Consider the following 18669-nt stretch of genomic DNA (forward strand, 5'->3'; position numbering starts at 1 on the left):
CCTGGGAAGACAGGCCAAGTGCACTCCAGCAAGCTATGGCTCTGCCAAAAGAAATACATATATTTACAAATGTTCAAATAATACTGCATTTTCCAAAATAACCTTATCAAGATAAGCAAATGCCCCAAAGCCAAAAGAAATTATAAAGCACATGAAGAAACAAGAAGATATGAACAAGCCAAACGACCAAATTAAAAAACCAAAGACCTAACTGAACAACAGAAGAGGCTAGAAAATGATCAGCAAACTAACCCTAAAACAAGTAGAAGGGAAGAAATAACAAAGTTTAAAGCAGAAATAAATGAGATGGAGAACAAAAAACAATAAAGAGAATAAATAAAACCAAAAGTTTGTTCAGTTGGTTCTCTGAGAAGATCAACAAGATTGAGAGACCCTCAGCTAGACTGACAAAGTCAAAAAGAGAGAAGACACAAATAAACAGAATCAGAAATAAAAGTGGGATAATTACTACAAATCCTGAAAGGGAAAAAAAAAAATCATAAAAGGACACTATGAACAACTCTATGGCAACAAGCTAGACAATTTAGAGGAAATGGATAATTTCCTGGAAACACATGAACAACCTAGAATGACTCAAGAAGAAATACAAGACCTCAACAAACCAATCACAAGCAAAGAGATCCAATCAGTCATCAAAAATCTACCTACAAATAAAAGCCCAGGGCCAGACGGCTTCACAGCAGAATTTTACCAAACTTTCCAAAAAGCACTGACACCACTCCTGCTCAAACTTTTTCAAAAAACTGAAGTAAAAGAAACACTACCTAACTCACTTTATAAAGCTAATATCACTCTGATACCAAAACCAGATAAAGTTACTGCAAAAAAGGAAAACTATAGGCCACTCTCCCTCATGAACACAGATGGAAAAATCTTTAAAAAAATACTTGCAAATCGAATCCAAAGGCACATTAAAAGAAATATACACCACGAACAAGTGGGGTTCATTACTGGCATGCAAGGGTGGTTCAACATAAGAAAATCAATGTAATTCAACATATTAACAAATCAAAAGAGAAAAATCAAATGATCATCTCGATAGATGCTGAAAAAGCATTAGACAAAACTCAAACTCCCTTTTTGATAAAAACACTTCAAAAGGTAGGAATTGAAGGAAACTTCCTCAATATAATAAAAGGCACATATGAAAAACCCACAGCCAGCATAGTATTCAACAGTGAGAGGCTGAAAGCCTTCCCCCTAAGATCGGGTACCAGACAAGGATGCCCACTGTCACCTCTATTATTCAACATTGTGCTAGAAGTTCTAGCCAGAGCAATTTGCCAAGATAAAGAAAGACATTAAACATATCCAAATTGGAAAGGAAGAAGTAAAACTGTCATTATTTGCAGATAATATGATCTTATATTTGGAATATCCTGACAATTAGACCACAAAGGTACTTGAGCTAATAAACAAATTCAGCAGAGTGGCGGGATACAAGATTAATGCACTTAAGTCAGTAATGTTCACAGACACTAGCAATGAGCTAACTGAAGATGCAATCAAAAAAAAAAAAAAAAAAATTCCATTCACAATAGCAACTAAAAAAAAAATCAAGAACCTAGGAGTAAACTTAACCAAGGATGTAAAAGACCTGCACACAGAAAACTACAAAATTTTAATAAAATAAAAAAGGACCTAAATAGGTAGAATAATATTCCATGCTCATGGATAGGAATATTGTTGGGATATCAGTTCTGCCCAGGCTGATGTGCAGATTCGATGCAATTCCAATCCAGATTCCAGCAACCTACTTTACAGACTTGGAAAAGCTAGTTACCAAAATTATTTTGGAGGAGAGAGGGGCCTTGAATTGCCAAAAACATCCTAAAAAAGAAAAATGAACTGGGAGGACTTGCACTTCCAGACTTTGACGCCTGCTATAAAGCTACAGTGGTCAGGAGAGCATGGTATTGGAGTCGGGCAAGATGGCGGCATAGAGAGGAGCGGAAGCTAAGTAGTCCCCCTGGAACAACTACAAAAAACCAGAAACAACTAGTAAATAATCCAGAATAACTGCGGGGGGACAAACGAGACCATCCACTCATCATACCCCAACCTGAATTGGGAGGAATGCCCGAGAACACAGCATAAAATCTGTAAGTAAAACCTGCAGAACCAGGTCGGGAGACCCCCTCCCCCATAGCCCAAGCTGCGGAGCCGCGTGGTGCCAGAGAGAAGCTCTCTCCCAGCAAGCGAATACGGCTCAGCTGAGCTCCAACTGGGGTTTTAAGTAGCGAGTGTGAACTGCTCACTACAGGTACGCATCCCCAAAAAACAGACAGAGGCTTTGGGTGACGACTGACCTTGGAGAGCCTTGGACTGGGTCTGAAGGGGACTATCTGTTTCTTTTTCGGCTCAGTGGAGAAAGCCCCAGTCATTTTCAGTTTCCAGGGCCGTGAAGCGGAGAAGGGTGGAGACAGCACAAGCAGAGAGAGAGAGAGAGAGACCACTGAAATGCTAATGACCTCCACCTGGGAGGTCTATCTTCTCTAGGAGGAAAGGGGTGGGACCCTTTCCATTCAGAACCAGACCCCAGAGCCTGGGGGAACACGGCCACACCTCCTCACACCAGTCAAGAATTATAGGCTAACAGGCATCACCTGCTGGGCAGAAAAGCACAGTGACCCGAGGCATCAAAGGGTGGAGCAATTTTCTAAGACACACCCACAGGGAAACCAGATACTGAATATTTCTTCCCTCTGGGACCTGAGCCTGTTCTGGTCTGGGAAAACCTGATTTGGATAACCAAGGAAACCATGCCTAGACAACAGAAAATTACAACCTACACTAAGAAAAACAAAGTTATGGCCCAGTCAAAGGAACAAACGTACACTTCAACTGAGATACAGGAATTTAAACAACTAATGCTAAATCAATTCAAAAAGTTTAGAGAAGATATTGCAAAAGAGATAGAGGCTGTAAAGGAAGAACTGGACATGTATATGGCAGAAATCAAAAGTTCAAAAAACCTACTAGCAGAATCTATGGAAATGAAAGGCACAACACAAGAGATGAAAGACACAATGGAAACATACAACAGCAGATCTCAAGAGGCAGAAGAAAACACTCAGGAACTGGAGAACAAAACACCTGAAAGCCTACACGCAAAGGAGCAGATGGAGAAAAGAATGAAAAAATATGAGCAACGTCTCCGGGAACTTAAGGATGAAACAAAGTGCAATAATGTACGTATCATTGGTATCCCAGAAGGAGAAGAGAAGGGAAAGGGGGCAGAAGCAATAATACAGGATATAATTAATGAAAATTTCCCATCTCTTATGAAAGACATAAAATTACAGATCCAAGAAGCGCAGCGTACTCCAAACAGAAGAGATATGAATAGGCCTACGCCAAGACACTTAATAATCAGATTATCAAATGTCAAAGACAAAGAGAGAATCCTGAAAGCAGCAAGAGAAAAGCAATCCATTACATACAAAGGAAGCTTAGTAAGACTATGTGCGGATCTCTCAACAGAAACCATGGAGGCAAGAAGGAAGTGGTGTGATACATTTAAGATACTGAAAGAGAAAAACCACCAACCAAGAATCCTGTATTCAGCAAAGCTGTCCTTCAAATATGAGGGAGAGCTCAAAATATTTTCTGACAAACAGACAATGAGAGACTTTGTGAACAAGACACCTGCCCTACAGGAAATACTAAAGGGAGCACTACAGGGTGATAGAAGACAGGAGTGTGTGGTTTGGAACACAATTTTGGGAGATGGTAGCACAACAATGTAAGTACACTGAACAAAGGTAACTATGAATACGGTTGAGAGAGGAAGGTGGGGAGCATGTGAGACATCACAAGAAAGGAGGAAAGATAACGACTGGGACTGTGTAACTTGGTGAAATCTAGAGTATTCAACAACTGTGATAAAATGTACAAATATGTTCTTTTACGAGGGAGAACAAGCAAATGTCAACCTTGCAAGGTGTTAAAAATGGGGAGGCATTGGGGGAGGGATGCAATCAGCATAAACTAGAGACTGTAACTAATAGAATCATTGTATTAAGCTTCCTTTAATGTAACAAAGGTGATATACCAAGGTGAATGCAGATAAGAGGGGGGGATAGGGGAGGCATGTTAGACACTTGACATTGGTGGTATTGTCTGATTCTTTATTCTACTTTGATTTAAGGTTATTTTTCCTTTAGCTGCTTCCTAGCTGTCATTTTTTTTTGTTTCCTCTTTCTTTTGCCTCTCTACCTTCTTTGACTCTCCCTCCTGCCTTGTGGAAGAAATGTAGATGCTCTTGCTTAGTATGAGCAGAATGTTCAATTAGGATGAACTTAAATGTTTGGAAATGAACAGGGGTGTTGGTAGCAAGATGTGAGAATAACTAACAGCGCCGAATGGTGTGTGAATGAGGTGGAAAGGGGAAGCTCAGAGTCATATATGTCACCAGAAGGAAAGTTGGAGGTCAAAAGATGGAAACGTATAAAACTGAATCCTATGGTGGGCAATGTCCATGATCAACTGTACAAATACTAGAAATCACTTCATGAACCAGAACAAATGTATGACAATACAATTAGAAGTTAATAATAGAGGGGCATATAGGGAAGAACTATATGCCTATTACAAACTATATACTACAGTTAGTAGTATTTCAACATTTTTTCATAAACAGTAACAAACGTACTATATCAATACTAGAAGTCAACAATTGAGGGGGGTTGGTTAGGGATAGGGGAGGTTTAGAGTTTCCTTTTCTTTTTTTATTTTTTCATCTTTCACTTTATTTCTTGTCTGGAGTAATGGAAAGTTTCTAAAAATTGAACAAAAATTAAGTGTGATGGATGCACAGCTGTATGAGGGTACCCAGGGGCAAGTGACTGTACACTTTGGATCTTTGGATAATTGTATGGTATCTGAACAATCTCAATAAAAATGGAAAAAAAAAAAAAAAGAGAGAGCATGGTACTGGCGTAAAGACAGACATATTGATCAACGGAATAGAATTGAGAGTTTGGAGGTGGGCCCCCAGATACATGGTCAACTGATTTCTGATGGGGCCCCTGGGTCTGCTGGGCTGAGACCGCTGGGCTGGGACCGAGAGGTCTCTTCAGTGGGTGGGGTTTTTGTTAACTGGATAACCATAACAAAGGGAGTGGGGAAGGGCCCCTACCTCACACCCTATACAAAGATTAACTCAGGGTGGATCAAGAACCTTAGTATAGGAGACAGTACCATGGAACACCTGGAGGATAATGTAGGGAAACTTCTTCAAGACCTTCAAGTATTAGGAGGTCACTTCTTAGACTTTACACCCAAACCACAAGCAAAAGAAAAAATAGATAAATGGGAACTCTTCAAAATCAAAAGCTTCTGTACCTCAAAGGAATGTGTCAAAAAGGTGAAGAGGCAGCCAACTCAATGGGAGAAAATATTAGGAAACCAAGTATCTGATAAGAGACTAATATCTTGCATACATCAAGAAATCCTACAACTCAATAACAATAGTACAAACAGCCCAATTATAAAATTGGCAAAAGATATATTTCTCTGAAGAGGAAATACAAATGGCTAAAAAACACATGAAAAAATGTTCATCTTCATCACTAGCTATTAGGGAGATGCAAAATCAAGACCACAATGAGTTATCATCTCACACCAATAAGAATGGCTACCATCAAATAAACAGGAAACTACAAATGCTGGAGAAGATGTGGAGAAATTGGAACTCTTTATTCATTGCTGGTGGGACTGTATAATGGTACAGCCACTCTGGAAGACAGTTTGCTGGTTTCTCAGAAAACTAGATATTGAATTACCCTACAATTCATCAATTCCACTTCTCGGTATATACCCAGAAGATTTGAAAGCAGTGACATGATCAGACATTTGTACACCAATGTTCATAGCAGCGTTGCTCACAACTGCCAAGAAATGGACACAATCCAAGTGTCCTCCAACAGAAGAGAGGATAAACAAAATGTGGTATATACATACGATGGAAGCCTATGCAAGCAGCAAGAACAAGGTCTTGAAACATAAGGCAACATGGATGAACCCTGAAGATACAATTCTGACTGAAATAACTCAGACACAAAAGGAGAGAGACTGTATGTTACCACTTCTGTGAACTCCCTGAACAATGTGAAATCAATGTCTTATGTAAAAATATTGGGAACTAGTGACAGAAGCTAGTGGAGGTGAAAGATAATCTAATATGCTCAGATATGTTAATGATGGTGAATTCAAAGGTATGGGAATGGATAGGAGTGATGATTGTTAATGGGATTATAAGTATCATAGCTATATTGAAGGTAAAAGGAGTTATTTAAAGGTATGTATCCCACAGATCAGCACTGCAAATATAGACAGGTGCTTGCATGATATACTTCTAAGGTATAATAACACTAGTACAGAGAGTTGACAACAGAATGGTTTATGGGAAAAATCTGCCTATTGCATATTAGGGATTATAATTAATAGGAATACCATACTAATACCACACAAATACTAGGGACAAATAATTAAGGGCTGAAAAGAGTTACGAGGTGTTTGGGGTCACGAGAATTGTTCAAAATGCAGAGAGTGATGAGGGATGTACAACTAAGTGATGATAATGTGAGATATGGATGAATTATTGTGGACATTAACATACGCTATGTGAACTTAGGAACCTCCTAACTTCATACATCAAGCTCTCGATCTCGAAGCTTGCTCTTGTGAAACGTATGGTTGTAAAGGAGAAGCTAAGCCCACCTATAATTATGCCCAGGAGTCACCTCCAGAGATCCTTTTCTGTTGCTCAAATGTGGATTTTCTCTCTCTAAGCCTAACTATGCAAATAAATTCATCACTCTCCCCACAACGTGGGACAGGACCCCCCAGGCAAATAAGTCTCCCTGGCGACATGGGGTACAGATTCCGGGAATGAGCCTGACCCTGGCATTGAGGTGTTGAGAATGCCTTTTTGACCAAAAGGGGGAAAAGAAAGGCAATAAAATAAGGTTTCAGTGGCTAAGAGAACTCAAATAGAGTCAAGAGGCTGTCCTGGAGGTTGCTCTTTGCAAGCTTCAGCTAGATACGCCAAATGTCCACAATGTGATAAGCCCAAGTCAACAGTAGTTGTCAAAACCCTAAAGAATACCAAGATCCCTATCTGAGACTCTATAAAAGTTTCACTCACTAACTTTATTCTTCAGAAACTTAAATCCTTCAGAGAACTTCTGTGCCAGATAAGTCCAAAACCCAGAGGCAATAGCCTCTTCAAGAACATCAACCAGATGTGTCCCCTTTGCCCATAATGTAAACACCCCTTTTCAACATGAACAAGATCGGGTGGTCACTGCCTAGACATCCGTGAAGATGGGGAAAGTGATTAAACTATAGGAAGGGGTAGCAGCAGACAAGATGGACTTTAACAAAGGATTATGAATACTAAATCTCTATAATTTTCTTCTTCTTAGTTGCTATGGTGTTAGAATAGCTAGAAGTAAAGAAATGAAATGGTGGAACTGTAACCCACAGCATCCTTTGAAATTTGTTCTATAGCTACTTGTTAAATTGTAATTTGAAAGTTATCACCTTTTTGTATGTATGTTGTATTTCACACTAAGGAAATAACCGAAACTTTGGAACTGTAACCCATAACATTCTTTGAAATTTGCTCTCTAACTACTTGTTAAATTGCACTTGGAAAATTATCACTTCTATGTATATGTTATATTCCACAATAAAAAAAAAGATTTAAAAAAAGAAGTAACAAGGTCCTGAAATATATGGCAACATGAATGAACCTTGAAGATATAATGTCAGACACAAAAGGAGAGATAGTCTATGTTACCATTAATATGAACTCACTGAACAATGCAAAATCAGTATCTTTTAATATAGACTATTCGGGACCTAGTGATAGACAGAAGCTAGTGAAGAGGGAATGATAATCTAATACGTTCAGATATGTTAATGAGGGTGAATTCAAGGGTATGGGAATGGATAGGGGTGATGACTGTTAATAATGACTGTTTGTTAAAAGGGGAAAGAGAAATGAAACAAAATAAAGTTTGAATGGCTAGGAGATTTAAAATGGAGTCAAGAGGTCATTTTGGAGGTTATTCTGATGCATTATATAGATATCCCTTTTTAGTCTTTAGTGTATTAGAATAGCTAGAAGGAAATACCTGAAACTGCTGAACTGCAATCTAGTAGCCTTAATTCTCAAAGATGATTGTATAGCTTATACAGTGTGACCGTGTGATTGTAAAAACCTTGTAGCTCACACTCCTTTTATCCAGGGTATGGACAGATGAGTAGAAAAATGGAGACAAAAAGTAAATGAATAATAGGAGAGGATGGGGGGATGCAATGTTTGGAGTGTTCTCTTTTAGTTTTATTTTTATCCTTATTTTATTTATTTATTTATTTATTTATTTATGGAGTAATGAATGTGTTCAAGGGCTGACTGTGGTGATGAATGCACAACTATATGATGATACTGTGAACAAGTGATGGTACACTGTGAATGATTGTATAGTATGTGAACATATCTGAATAGAACTGCAGTGGGGGGGGGGGGCTCCCAACAAAGAAAAGCCCAGGACTAGATAGCTTCACAGGTGAATTCTACCAGTCACTCCAAGAAGAATTAATACCAATCCTCCCAAAAATTAATACCAAACTCTTCCAAAAGTTCCAAAAAATTGAAGAGGAGGGAACACTACCTAACTCATTCTATGAAACTAACATCAGCCTAATATCAAAACCAGATAAATATACTACAAGAAAAGAAAATTACAGATCAACCTCTCTAATGAATACAAATGCAAAAATCCTCAACAAAATACTGCAAATCAAATCCAACAGCACATTAAAAGTGGGATTCATTCCAGGTATGCAAGGGTAGTTCACACAAGAAAATTAATTAATGTAATACACCACATCAACAAATTGAAGTGGAAAACCCACACGATCATTCTGATTGACACAAAAAAAGGCATTTGACAAAATCTGGCATTCTTTCTTGATAAAAACACTTCGAAAGACAGGAACAGAAGACAACTTCCTCAACATGATAAAGGGCATATACGAAAAACCCACAGTTAACATCGTACTCAGTGGTGAAAGATCAAAAATTTTCCTTTTAAGATTGGAAAAAAGACAAGGATGCCCACCATCGCTACTTATTCAACAAAGTGCTGTAAGTTCTAGCTACAGCAATTAGGCATGCAAAAGAAATAAAACACATCCAAATAGAAAAGGAAGAAGTAAAACTTTCACCATGTACAGATGACACGATCCTATACTTAGAATGTCCCTAAAAATCTACAACAAAGCTATTAAAGCCAATAAATGAGTTCAGCAAAGTGGCAAGATACAAGATCAACAAACAAAAATCAGTAGTGTTCCTATACACTAGTAATGAGCAATTTCAGGAGGAAATTAGGGAAAAAAGTTTCATTTAAAATAGTAACTAAAAGAACTAAATATCTAGGCTTAAATTTTACCAAGTATGTAAAGGACTTCTATTCAGAAACTACAAAGCATTGCTAAAAGAAATCAAAGAAGACCCAAATAAATGGAGGGACAGTCCGTGTTCATGGATTAAAAAATTAAATATAGTTAATATGTCAATTCTACCCAAGTTGATTTACAGATTCAATGCAATCCCAATCAAAATTCCAATGGCCTACTCTGAAGAAATGGAAAAGCCAATCATCATAGTTATATGGAAGGGCAAGTGACTTCTGAATAGCAAAAAACGTCTTGAAAAAGAACAAAGTTGGAAGACTCATACTCCCTGATTTTAAAGCAAATTACAACGCAGCAGTGGTCAAAACAGCGTACTACTGGCTTAAAGATAGATATATTCATCAAAGGAATCAAACTAAGAGTTAAGATATAGACTCTCACATCCATGGTCAACTGATTTTTGACAAGGCTCCCAAGTCTACTCAACCGGGACAGAAGAATCTCTTCAATACTCGGAGAACTCGATATTCACTTCCAAAAGAATGGAAGAGGACCCTATCTCACACCCTATATACAAATTAACTCAAAATAGGTCAATGACCTAAATATAAGTACCATAAAACTCCTAGAAGAAAATATACGGAAGTATCTTCAATATCTAGTGAAAGGTGGTCATTTCCTAACCTTACACCTCAAAGCATAAGCAACAAAAGAAAAAATAGATAAATATTACCTCCCCAAAAGTGAATATTTCTGTGCTTCAAAGGACTTTGTCAAAAGGATAAAAAGGCAGCCTACTCAGTGAGAGAAAATATCAGGAAACCACATATCTGGTAAGGGTTTGATATCCAGAAATATACAAAGTCCTTCAGGTCAACAATAAGCAACCCAATTAAACAATATAAATATTATTAAATATTTATGAAATAAAACACCCAATTTAAAAATGGGCAAAGGGCATAAACAGACATTTTTCCAAAGAGGAAACACAAGTGGCTAAAATGCACATAAAAAGAAGCCCATCTTCACAAGCTATTAAGGAAATGCAAATCAAAACCACAATGAGATACCATCTCACACCCATTAGAACGGTGGCTATTATACAGGAAACTACAAGTGCTGGAGAAGATATGGAGAAATAGAACACTTATTCACTGTTGGTAGGAATGTAAAACGGCACAGCCGCTGTGGAAGATGGTTTGGCGGTTCCTCAGAAAGCTAACTACAGAGTTGCCCTATGATCTGGCAATCCCACTACTCAGTTTTATACCTAGAAGAACTGAAAGGAGGGATGCAAACAGATTTGCACACTAATGTTCAGAGTGGCATTATTCACAATTGCCAAAAGATGGAAACAACCCAAGTGTCCATTAACCAATGAATGGATGAACAAAACGTGGTATATACGTAATATGGAATATTATTCAGCAGTAGGAAGCCCTGAAACATGCAACAACATGGATGAACCTTAAGAACATTATGTTGCGTGAAAAAAGTCAGACACAAAAGGACAAATATTTTATGATCTCAGTAATATGATCTAATTATAATACATAAACTCACAGACACAGAATCCAGAATACAGGTTACCAGGAGACAGAATGAGGCTAGAGAATAGGGAGTGGCTGTTTAGGATGTGCAGAATTTTTAACTAGGCTGAATTTAAATGTGTAAAAACGGATCAAGGAGTGGGCAGCACATTATTCTGAGTATGATTAACAGCAATGAATGGTGTGTGAATGTGGTTGATAAGGGAAGTTTATAGTCATATATGTCACCAGAAGGAAAGCGAGAGGTTAAAGCACAGGACTGTGTAACACAGTAAATTATGTGGTGGATGATGACTGTGACTCACAGGCACAAGTATAAAAAATTTCTTCCATGCACTAGAACAAATGTACAAAACTCTTAAAATGAATTAATAATACAGAAGTATATGGGAAGGAATGCACCTATTGCAAACTACGGACTATAGTAAACTGTAATATCTTAATATTCTTTCATCAACAATAACAAATATACCACATCAATGCTAGGGGTCAACGATGGGGGGGATAAGGAGCATGTAGGATGTTTGGGGTTTTCTCTTTATTTTTCTGGAGTAAAGAAAATGTTCTAAAATTCTGGTGATGAATACACAACTCCTTGATGATTTTGGAAGCCACTGACTTTATACTTTGGATGCATTATATGGTGTGTGACTGCATCTCAATAAGCCTGCTTTAAAAAAAAAAAAAGAGAGAAAAGAAACACTGTGCTCCCGGTGGAAAGTCATGGAAAAAAGGAACTCTTGCTATACAAATACACTCCTCATTCTCATAGCTAATACCTATTTATTTTATCACTTCTGGTTTGTGAGTCCTTCTATTAATTTTCACAGGTATTTCAGTCTGTCTGCAGGCCCTTAAGTATACTTTCTGATACTGAGAATTATTTTATTCAGTCTAGACAAGCTATACTTTACTTAGGTCACATTTCTAGCATTTAGACTCTCCTTCACAGATCATGTTCATCACCATAACAGGTCTCAATGACTGAAATGTTTTTCAACAAGAAATACAAGGTTTATAAAAAGCATGTTCAATTTTCAAACATTTCAAACTGCATCTATACCAGACCACATGTGGTTAAGATACTGCAAACCCAAATCCCTAGGCTGGTATGTACAGCAACATCTTAGCCTCTCATTAATATACATGAATAATGAGGATTATTTTTATATCCAAAATAGTTTTAACTCAGAGACTAGATATTTATATCCCACTATATCATAAAACCTAACATCCAGTAAATATAAACACACAAAAGGTAACAGACTACTAAAAAACTGCAAGATGGCTTTCACTTTAGAAAAGTCATTATTTAGAAGAGGGTTTTCACATCCAAGTTGTTCCAATGACTCATATAAATTTATGTAAGTCCTGCTGACATAAATTATGAAAGAACAGTGACTGAAGATAAGGATACTCTAAATTAAGAACCTGAAAAATGCTCATTAGATTACAAACTTAAGCCCAAGGAACATCACCAATGCTCTTTAAATGACCAGTTAAAATAGTCATTCTTTCACTGCCTGGTAAAGTCCTCTCCAACAGCCTGCACTCTGTTATCTTGTTCCTTCTCTTTCCTATACATGTGTTTAACCAAAATATTTTTAGTAACAAATTTTTCTTGCTTGTGGTCTTCCCAGACAGAGGGCAGAGATGCCAACACTGAGCAATTCTATAATCCAAATGCATGAGTCATACCAACGGCCCACTGTAGCCCCTAAAATTAACAAACTGTACCATTTTATACTGCCACATAATTGGACTATTTTTAAGCCCTGCTTAATGCTTTAGATGTTATATATCTGAGATGAGAGGCCATGTTTACTTTGGTTTCATTTAGATTTAAAGTTGACTAAACATCCTTATCCATTCTGTCTCTCAAGAATAGGCCACAAGGCATCAGGAATGTTAACTTTTTTCCTGAGCCCCCAATGCAGAGCCCTTCTGAATTCCCTGACCAAGAATGAAAGTCTACCCCTGTTAAAGACAGTCTCACAGGGCCCAAGCACCATTTTTATTCTACCACATTGATGCCCCCCAAAAAGCTAAGGAAAAGCAATCTATTCTCTAGGTTTTGTTTGTTGTCAAGCAACAAACAAAAGCTTTATTTTCTAGACTAATGTATACTATATTCCACACTGGCATAAAAGTCCGAAATTAGCAAGTCCTGAAAATATCTCTAATGTGATACAACATGTTTGGGAGTCATCTTCAAAGATCCAGCTCATTTGCTGCACATCTGGGGCATAAAATGCATGATAAAAAGGCATGTCCTATTGTAATATACAAGGAGTGTATAATTTGTCCAAATTGTGCATTTTATTGTACTTAGTTACGTCTCAATAAAATTTTAAAAATAAAAAGGTACATGTTCTTCCCTTTGCAGTCCTGTGAGAGGAAGAGGGAAGAGTTTAAAAATCTCCCAGGTGATTCCATTTGAGAACTACTGCTCTGGATGACATCACATGTACCTTCCCCCTCACCCCAAAATGGGAAAGTCAAAAACACTGAGTTTGAATTCAGAGAAACAGAATCAAAACCCAGCTCTACCAGTTACTTATTATATGCTCTTGGACAAAGACAATTCCACTGAGCCTGTTCCTTATCTGGGAATTCAGGATTAAAAAATGCCTACCTCACAGGGTAATTGGTAAGACTTAAATGAAATGTTTATAAAATATTTGGCATAGCATCTAATGCAAAGAGGCACTCAGAAAATGGTAGCTATGTTACCATCAATAGCAGCTTTGCTTCCATCATTTTAAATCAATCTTTAGGTGGCATTTCTCAGTTCTGTGAGACACACTCCAACTAATCTATAACTTTTGAAGAACTTCTTAGACCTACACATGCCAAGCCTCATCCCTAATGATTCTCATGCACTCTGGGGTGGGAGCAGGTTTGGGAACCATGCTGCTCTAGGGCATTTGTATGTGAGTGTGTAGAGGGGAAGTGTGGGAGCAGATTTAGGAAACATGCTGCTCTGGGGTATTTGTGTGTGTGTAGCTGTAGAGGGGAAGTGTGTCAGACCATGACTATAACCAGGGCCCTACAAGAATTCCTAAAATGAATCGCATGGCTCCTTGTAGTTCCAAATGACTACTAGTCTCTGCTATCTTTAAGCAAGGAGTGTCACGACATCAGAATGAGGTTTTCTAACCCCAAAAGAAAGGTGGCACCATCCCATACCCAACCCTCCCAAAAATACATATATGAAGAGATGTAGTCTTTATTAAATTCTCTCAAAGTTAAGAGTCAAGTATGATCTTGTTCAGCATCAACAAGCGACCCTTCCATCTAAAAGCAACACTCCTGGATAGTACAGAAAAAGCAAATGGAAGGAAGAAAACTATTCTGTTTATTTCTTTAATAGGTCTCATTACCTGAGAGATGGCTTTTCATGATTTATCAGGGAAAGCAATGAAGAATATGACAGCCAACAAAACAAACAAAAACATAAATCCTACCACATGAATATCTGTCTACTTGGTTCCTTTAAAAAAGCTTCAAAACCGCCTTACTATAACCCCCTGGCAATCTAAACCAATGTTTTCAGAGTGGTCTTTGAGTCACCCTTAACTGAATGATATGAGAAGCTTGTTAAAAAGGGCAGCTTCTTAGAACCCTCTCCACATTCTGGCTGAAAAAAACAGAAAACTGAGCACAGAGAATCTGCATTTTTATCTCACCAACTCATTGCTGCGCTTAAAATTTGGGCCTACTTCCTCAGTAGCTAGAAATTTTCACATCAAGTGAAAGAGCATTGAACACAAAAGACAATGTTCATGCTTGGTCTTAGAACAATGAAGAAATAGCTATAGAACATAAACAGTTCAGTAAAACACAGTAATTAGGAGCAGGTGCTCTGAAGCTGTCTTCCTGAGTTTACATTCCTATTCCCCCACTCACTATCCATCTGACACTGAGCAAACGCACCCCAGTTTCCTCATCTGTAAAATGGAATACTACCACCTACCTCAGAGTTGTCAGGGCAAATGAGTTACTGAAGCTCTTAGAAGAGTGCCTGACACACACAAACATTCAAACTACAATATCTATTAAAGTCCTTGTGGCCAATGGCTGGCTACAAGGCTGTATGATTCTTACTTACTGAATCCCTGGAATTTGCAGCCATCTCCAATGATCTGTACAAAAACCATTAAAAAAATGTTTTGCATCACTTAAAAATCAGGTGCTTCTCATAAAACAAAAGCCAGGTACCTGATTCTAAAAAGGACAACGATTGAGAATGGATAATCTGTTCTCCAAATCTCTTTCAAGACAGGAAAACACAAAACAATTGAAAACTCCCAAACTTTTCTTAGCAAAATCGAGCTACATTTAATCATCCAAATCATATAAAAAAAAGAAATTGGGTTTTTGGGTAAGGCACAAGACCATTCAACAAAAACCTCACATATATCCTGCCACCTTCTCCTCATTTTCAAAATCTGCACTTAAACAAGCTAATTTTGTGAAACAGGAATTTGGCAAAAAAAAATTTTTAAGTCTAACCATATGTAAATGCCACTGTACTGTAACGCTCTTAAAAGTAATAGGCCAGCCTCTCTCTCTCTAACTGAGCCATCTCGGCAGGTGAACTCGCTGCCCTCCCCACTACGTGGGACCTGACTCCCAGGGGTGTAAATCTCCCTGGCAACGCAGATTATGACTCCCGGGGATGAATGCAGACCCGGCATCGTGGGACTGAGAGTATCTTCTTGACCAAAAGGGGGATGCAAAATGAGATGAAATAGTTTCAGTGGCTGAGAGATTCCAAATGGAGTCGAGAGGTCACTCTGGTGGACATTCTTATGCACTATATAGATAACACCTCTTAGGCTTTAATGTATTGGAATAGCTAGAAGTAAATACCTGAAACTACCAAACTCCAACCCAGCAGTCTGGACTCCTGAAGACGATTATATAATAATGTAGAGTACAAGGGGTGACAGTGTGATTGTGAAGACCTTGTGGATCACACCCCCTTTATCTAGTGTATGGATGAGTGGAGGAATGGGGACAAAAACTAAAGGACAAATGGGGTGGGATGGGGGGATGATTTGGGTGTTTTTTTTTCACTTTTATTTTTTATTCTTGTTCTGGTTCTTTCTGATGTAAGGAAAATGTTCAGAGATAGATTGTGGTGATGAACGCATAACTATGTTATCATACTGTGGACAGTGGATTGTATATCATGGATGATTGTATGGTGTGTGAATGTATTTCAATAAAACTGAATTTAATTAAAAAAAAATAAAATAAAATAAAAAGAAACAACAACAACAACAAAAAAAAAAAAAAAGTAATAGGCCAGTTGATACTTTCAACAGTAGCAATGGCTGCAAAATAGAGATCCTGAATTAAAGACCTGTAAAACGGGAAAAAATATTTGGGCTGAATTACAACGAAGAAAAAGAAACCTGACAGTAAAAAAAGGAGAAACCCATTCTCTGGGAACACCGTGTGCAACTCACAATGAGAGATTTTGGAAGATGTCATTTTCCCTCAAAAGAAAAAATCTTAACACCCAGAATGCTACAGTACTGAATCGGAAGGGTCTGCAAACAGACAGAAGGAAAAGAGAAAAAACTGGGAAGAGATGACCCGACTTTTCATGGGAAGGAAAGCAGCCAAGGCTTAGAACTGCACGAACACACAATCCAGTTTCAGGCCTAGAATAACTTAGACGGCAATTAACCATTTTACAGTAGGTCCGAAATATTCCGATAAGGATTTTAACATCTTGGAGAGCAGCTCTTTGGAAACCCGCGGAAGACAGACATTGCAGACTCAAAGGATTTGGGGGGGGGGGGGGCTGGGGGCTGGGATACTAGGCGGTGGAAATGAGTTTAAAAAAAAGCCTTCTCCAAGATAAAATCATGTGACTCTCGGAAAAAGAATGCCCAAGGAGCGACAAAGAGAAAGAAAAGATCCCGGGGAAAGGCCCTCCACTCCAACAAGTCGGATGCGCGGACCAATGGGGGGTAGGGCCGGGGCCCCGAGGCCTCCAGCCGAGTGTTCGGCTCACGCACCGACATGGGACCACCGTGAGGGGGCACTGTCCCCCTGCGGGCGCGCGGGAAAAACGGCGGCCTGACTAGGCAGGAACAGAGAAGGCGGGGAGGCCGCCCCGCGGAACACTTACGCGGCCGCTTTTTTCTGAGACTATCGACGCGCTGGCGGGAGACAGAGGTGGCGCCACTGTAGGAGCCGGGTCGGTCCCGCCTCACGCCCTCCGCGGAGGCCGAGGCCGAGGCCGAGGCCGCGGCCGCGACCGCTCCCGCGGACGCCGACGCGCTGCTCGTCCGCCGCCGCCCCTCGAGCCCTCCGGGCGCTGGCTCCTCGGCCGACCAGGTGGAAGTGGAGGAAGCCCTGCCGTGGCGTTCCATGGGCGCGCCAAGCCGGTCTGCTCCCATCCGCAGCAGCTACCGCTGCCGCCCGAGCCAACCCCCCAGGGCCGAATTCCTCGTCGCCTTCGCCGCGGCAGCCCAGCCCAACCAGAGGCGCACCCTCAGCCAGCCGCCTCTTCCGTTGCGCCAACCCGCAGCAGGCCAATCCGAGCAAGGAGGGGGCGGCCTGAGGGCCTCGCGTCCACTCAGCTTCCTGACTCGAGGCTGATCGACCGCGCCTCCGTCCAATGGAAGACTCCCAGGACGGGGCGGGGCGGAAGATGGCGAGGGAGGGGATGCGGCTCCCGCCGTGAAAAAAAAGGTGGTGGTGCTGATGCGAGAGTGATGGCGGCGCCGCCCAATGGACGCATGGGTGGAGGGGCCCGCTCCCCCTTCCCCGCCCCCACGGGTGGACAGGTCGGGGCCACCCGGCCTGGAACTCCCCCGGGATGCCGCCGCGAGCCACCGAGTTCTCGCCGCTGCTGGGTCCCGTTCTCCCCCGCCCTGCGCCCTCCTCCAGCTCAGCATGAGCGGCAGCTGACCTTAGCCTTTGTCACGCGGCCTGGTTCCGCAGCGGCCGTGGAGGCCGCCAGCCCCTCCGCGCTATTTTGCCAACAACCTCTCCCTCAGCCATCTTCGAAGTACGGCCACGAGTATGTCTGGGCTAAATCCCCTTCATTCCGCCTCCGTTGGAGGAATGTTCCCAGTACCAGAAGGAATGAAAGGATTGGGGTTGGTCTCCATGGCAACTGGAAGAAAGAGATGGGTTATAAATCCATCGCCACCTTCCTGTGGGCGTTTTGAAGGAGAGTCTGGACCTCCCTGTGCACTGGGGTGGCAGGGGGTGGAGACTAGAAAGATTTGATGGCCGCCTGGGGCCTGGGTTTTGTTTGTTGTTTTGTGCTTTTTTTTTTTTTAAATCATATTCCTTTCCCTTTTTAAGAGAAAATGACCACCCCTGAAATTCTGACCCCCTCACACCTACTAAAGACCCTTTTTCTAAGGATTCCTTCAACCAGGGGGCTACCCAAGCCTGGAATGATACTCCCCCCCCCCCAAACACACACACCCCTCTCTACCCCAAGCCACTCCCTCATTATGTCAAGTTTAATTGGACTGGGCTTATCTTGCTTGCTAATTATTTCCTAAGTGCTTTTCCTGGGAGACTATAATATCCCTTGGGCAGGGCCCTTATTTTCTTCCTCTCTCCTGTAATGAACAAGAAGGATAAGCTGCTCCTGTGCTTGTTGAATAGAATTCCCATGCTCACTCCA

The 18669-nt window shown here is 40.3% G+C and overlaps 1 protein-coding gene across 3 annotated transcripts in view; it reads right to left on the minus strand.

Moving 5' to 3' along the window:
- PANK2 (pantothenate kinase 2) overlaps window positions 1-18132 on the minus strand; it is a 42549-nt gene extending 24417 nt beyond the window's left edge. For 2 of the 3 annotated variants that reach the window (XM_037811920.1, XM_037811919.1), the window contains exon 1: window positions 17152-17517. In XM_037811920.1, coding sequence (XP_037667848.1) covers window positions 17152-17422 — 271 coding nt within the window. In that variant the 5' untranslated portion in view covers window positions 17423-17517. Of the gene's footprint in view, window positions 1-17151; window positions 17518-17937 lie in introns of those variants that run through there. The other variant, XM_037811921.1, reaches the window with a different exon arrangement.
- Between the last annotated feature and the right edge of the window lie 537 nt (window positions 18133-18669).

The sequence above is a fragment of the Choloepus didactylus genome, chromosome 19 (genome assembly GCF_015220235.1).
Source record: "Choloepus didactylus isolate mChoDid1 chromosome 19, mChoDid1.pri, whole genome shotgun sequence".
Taxonomy (NCBI): Eukaryota; Metazoa; Chordata; class Mammalia; order Pilosa; family Megalonychidae; genus Choloepus; species Choloepus didactylus.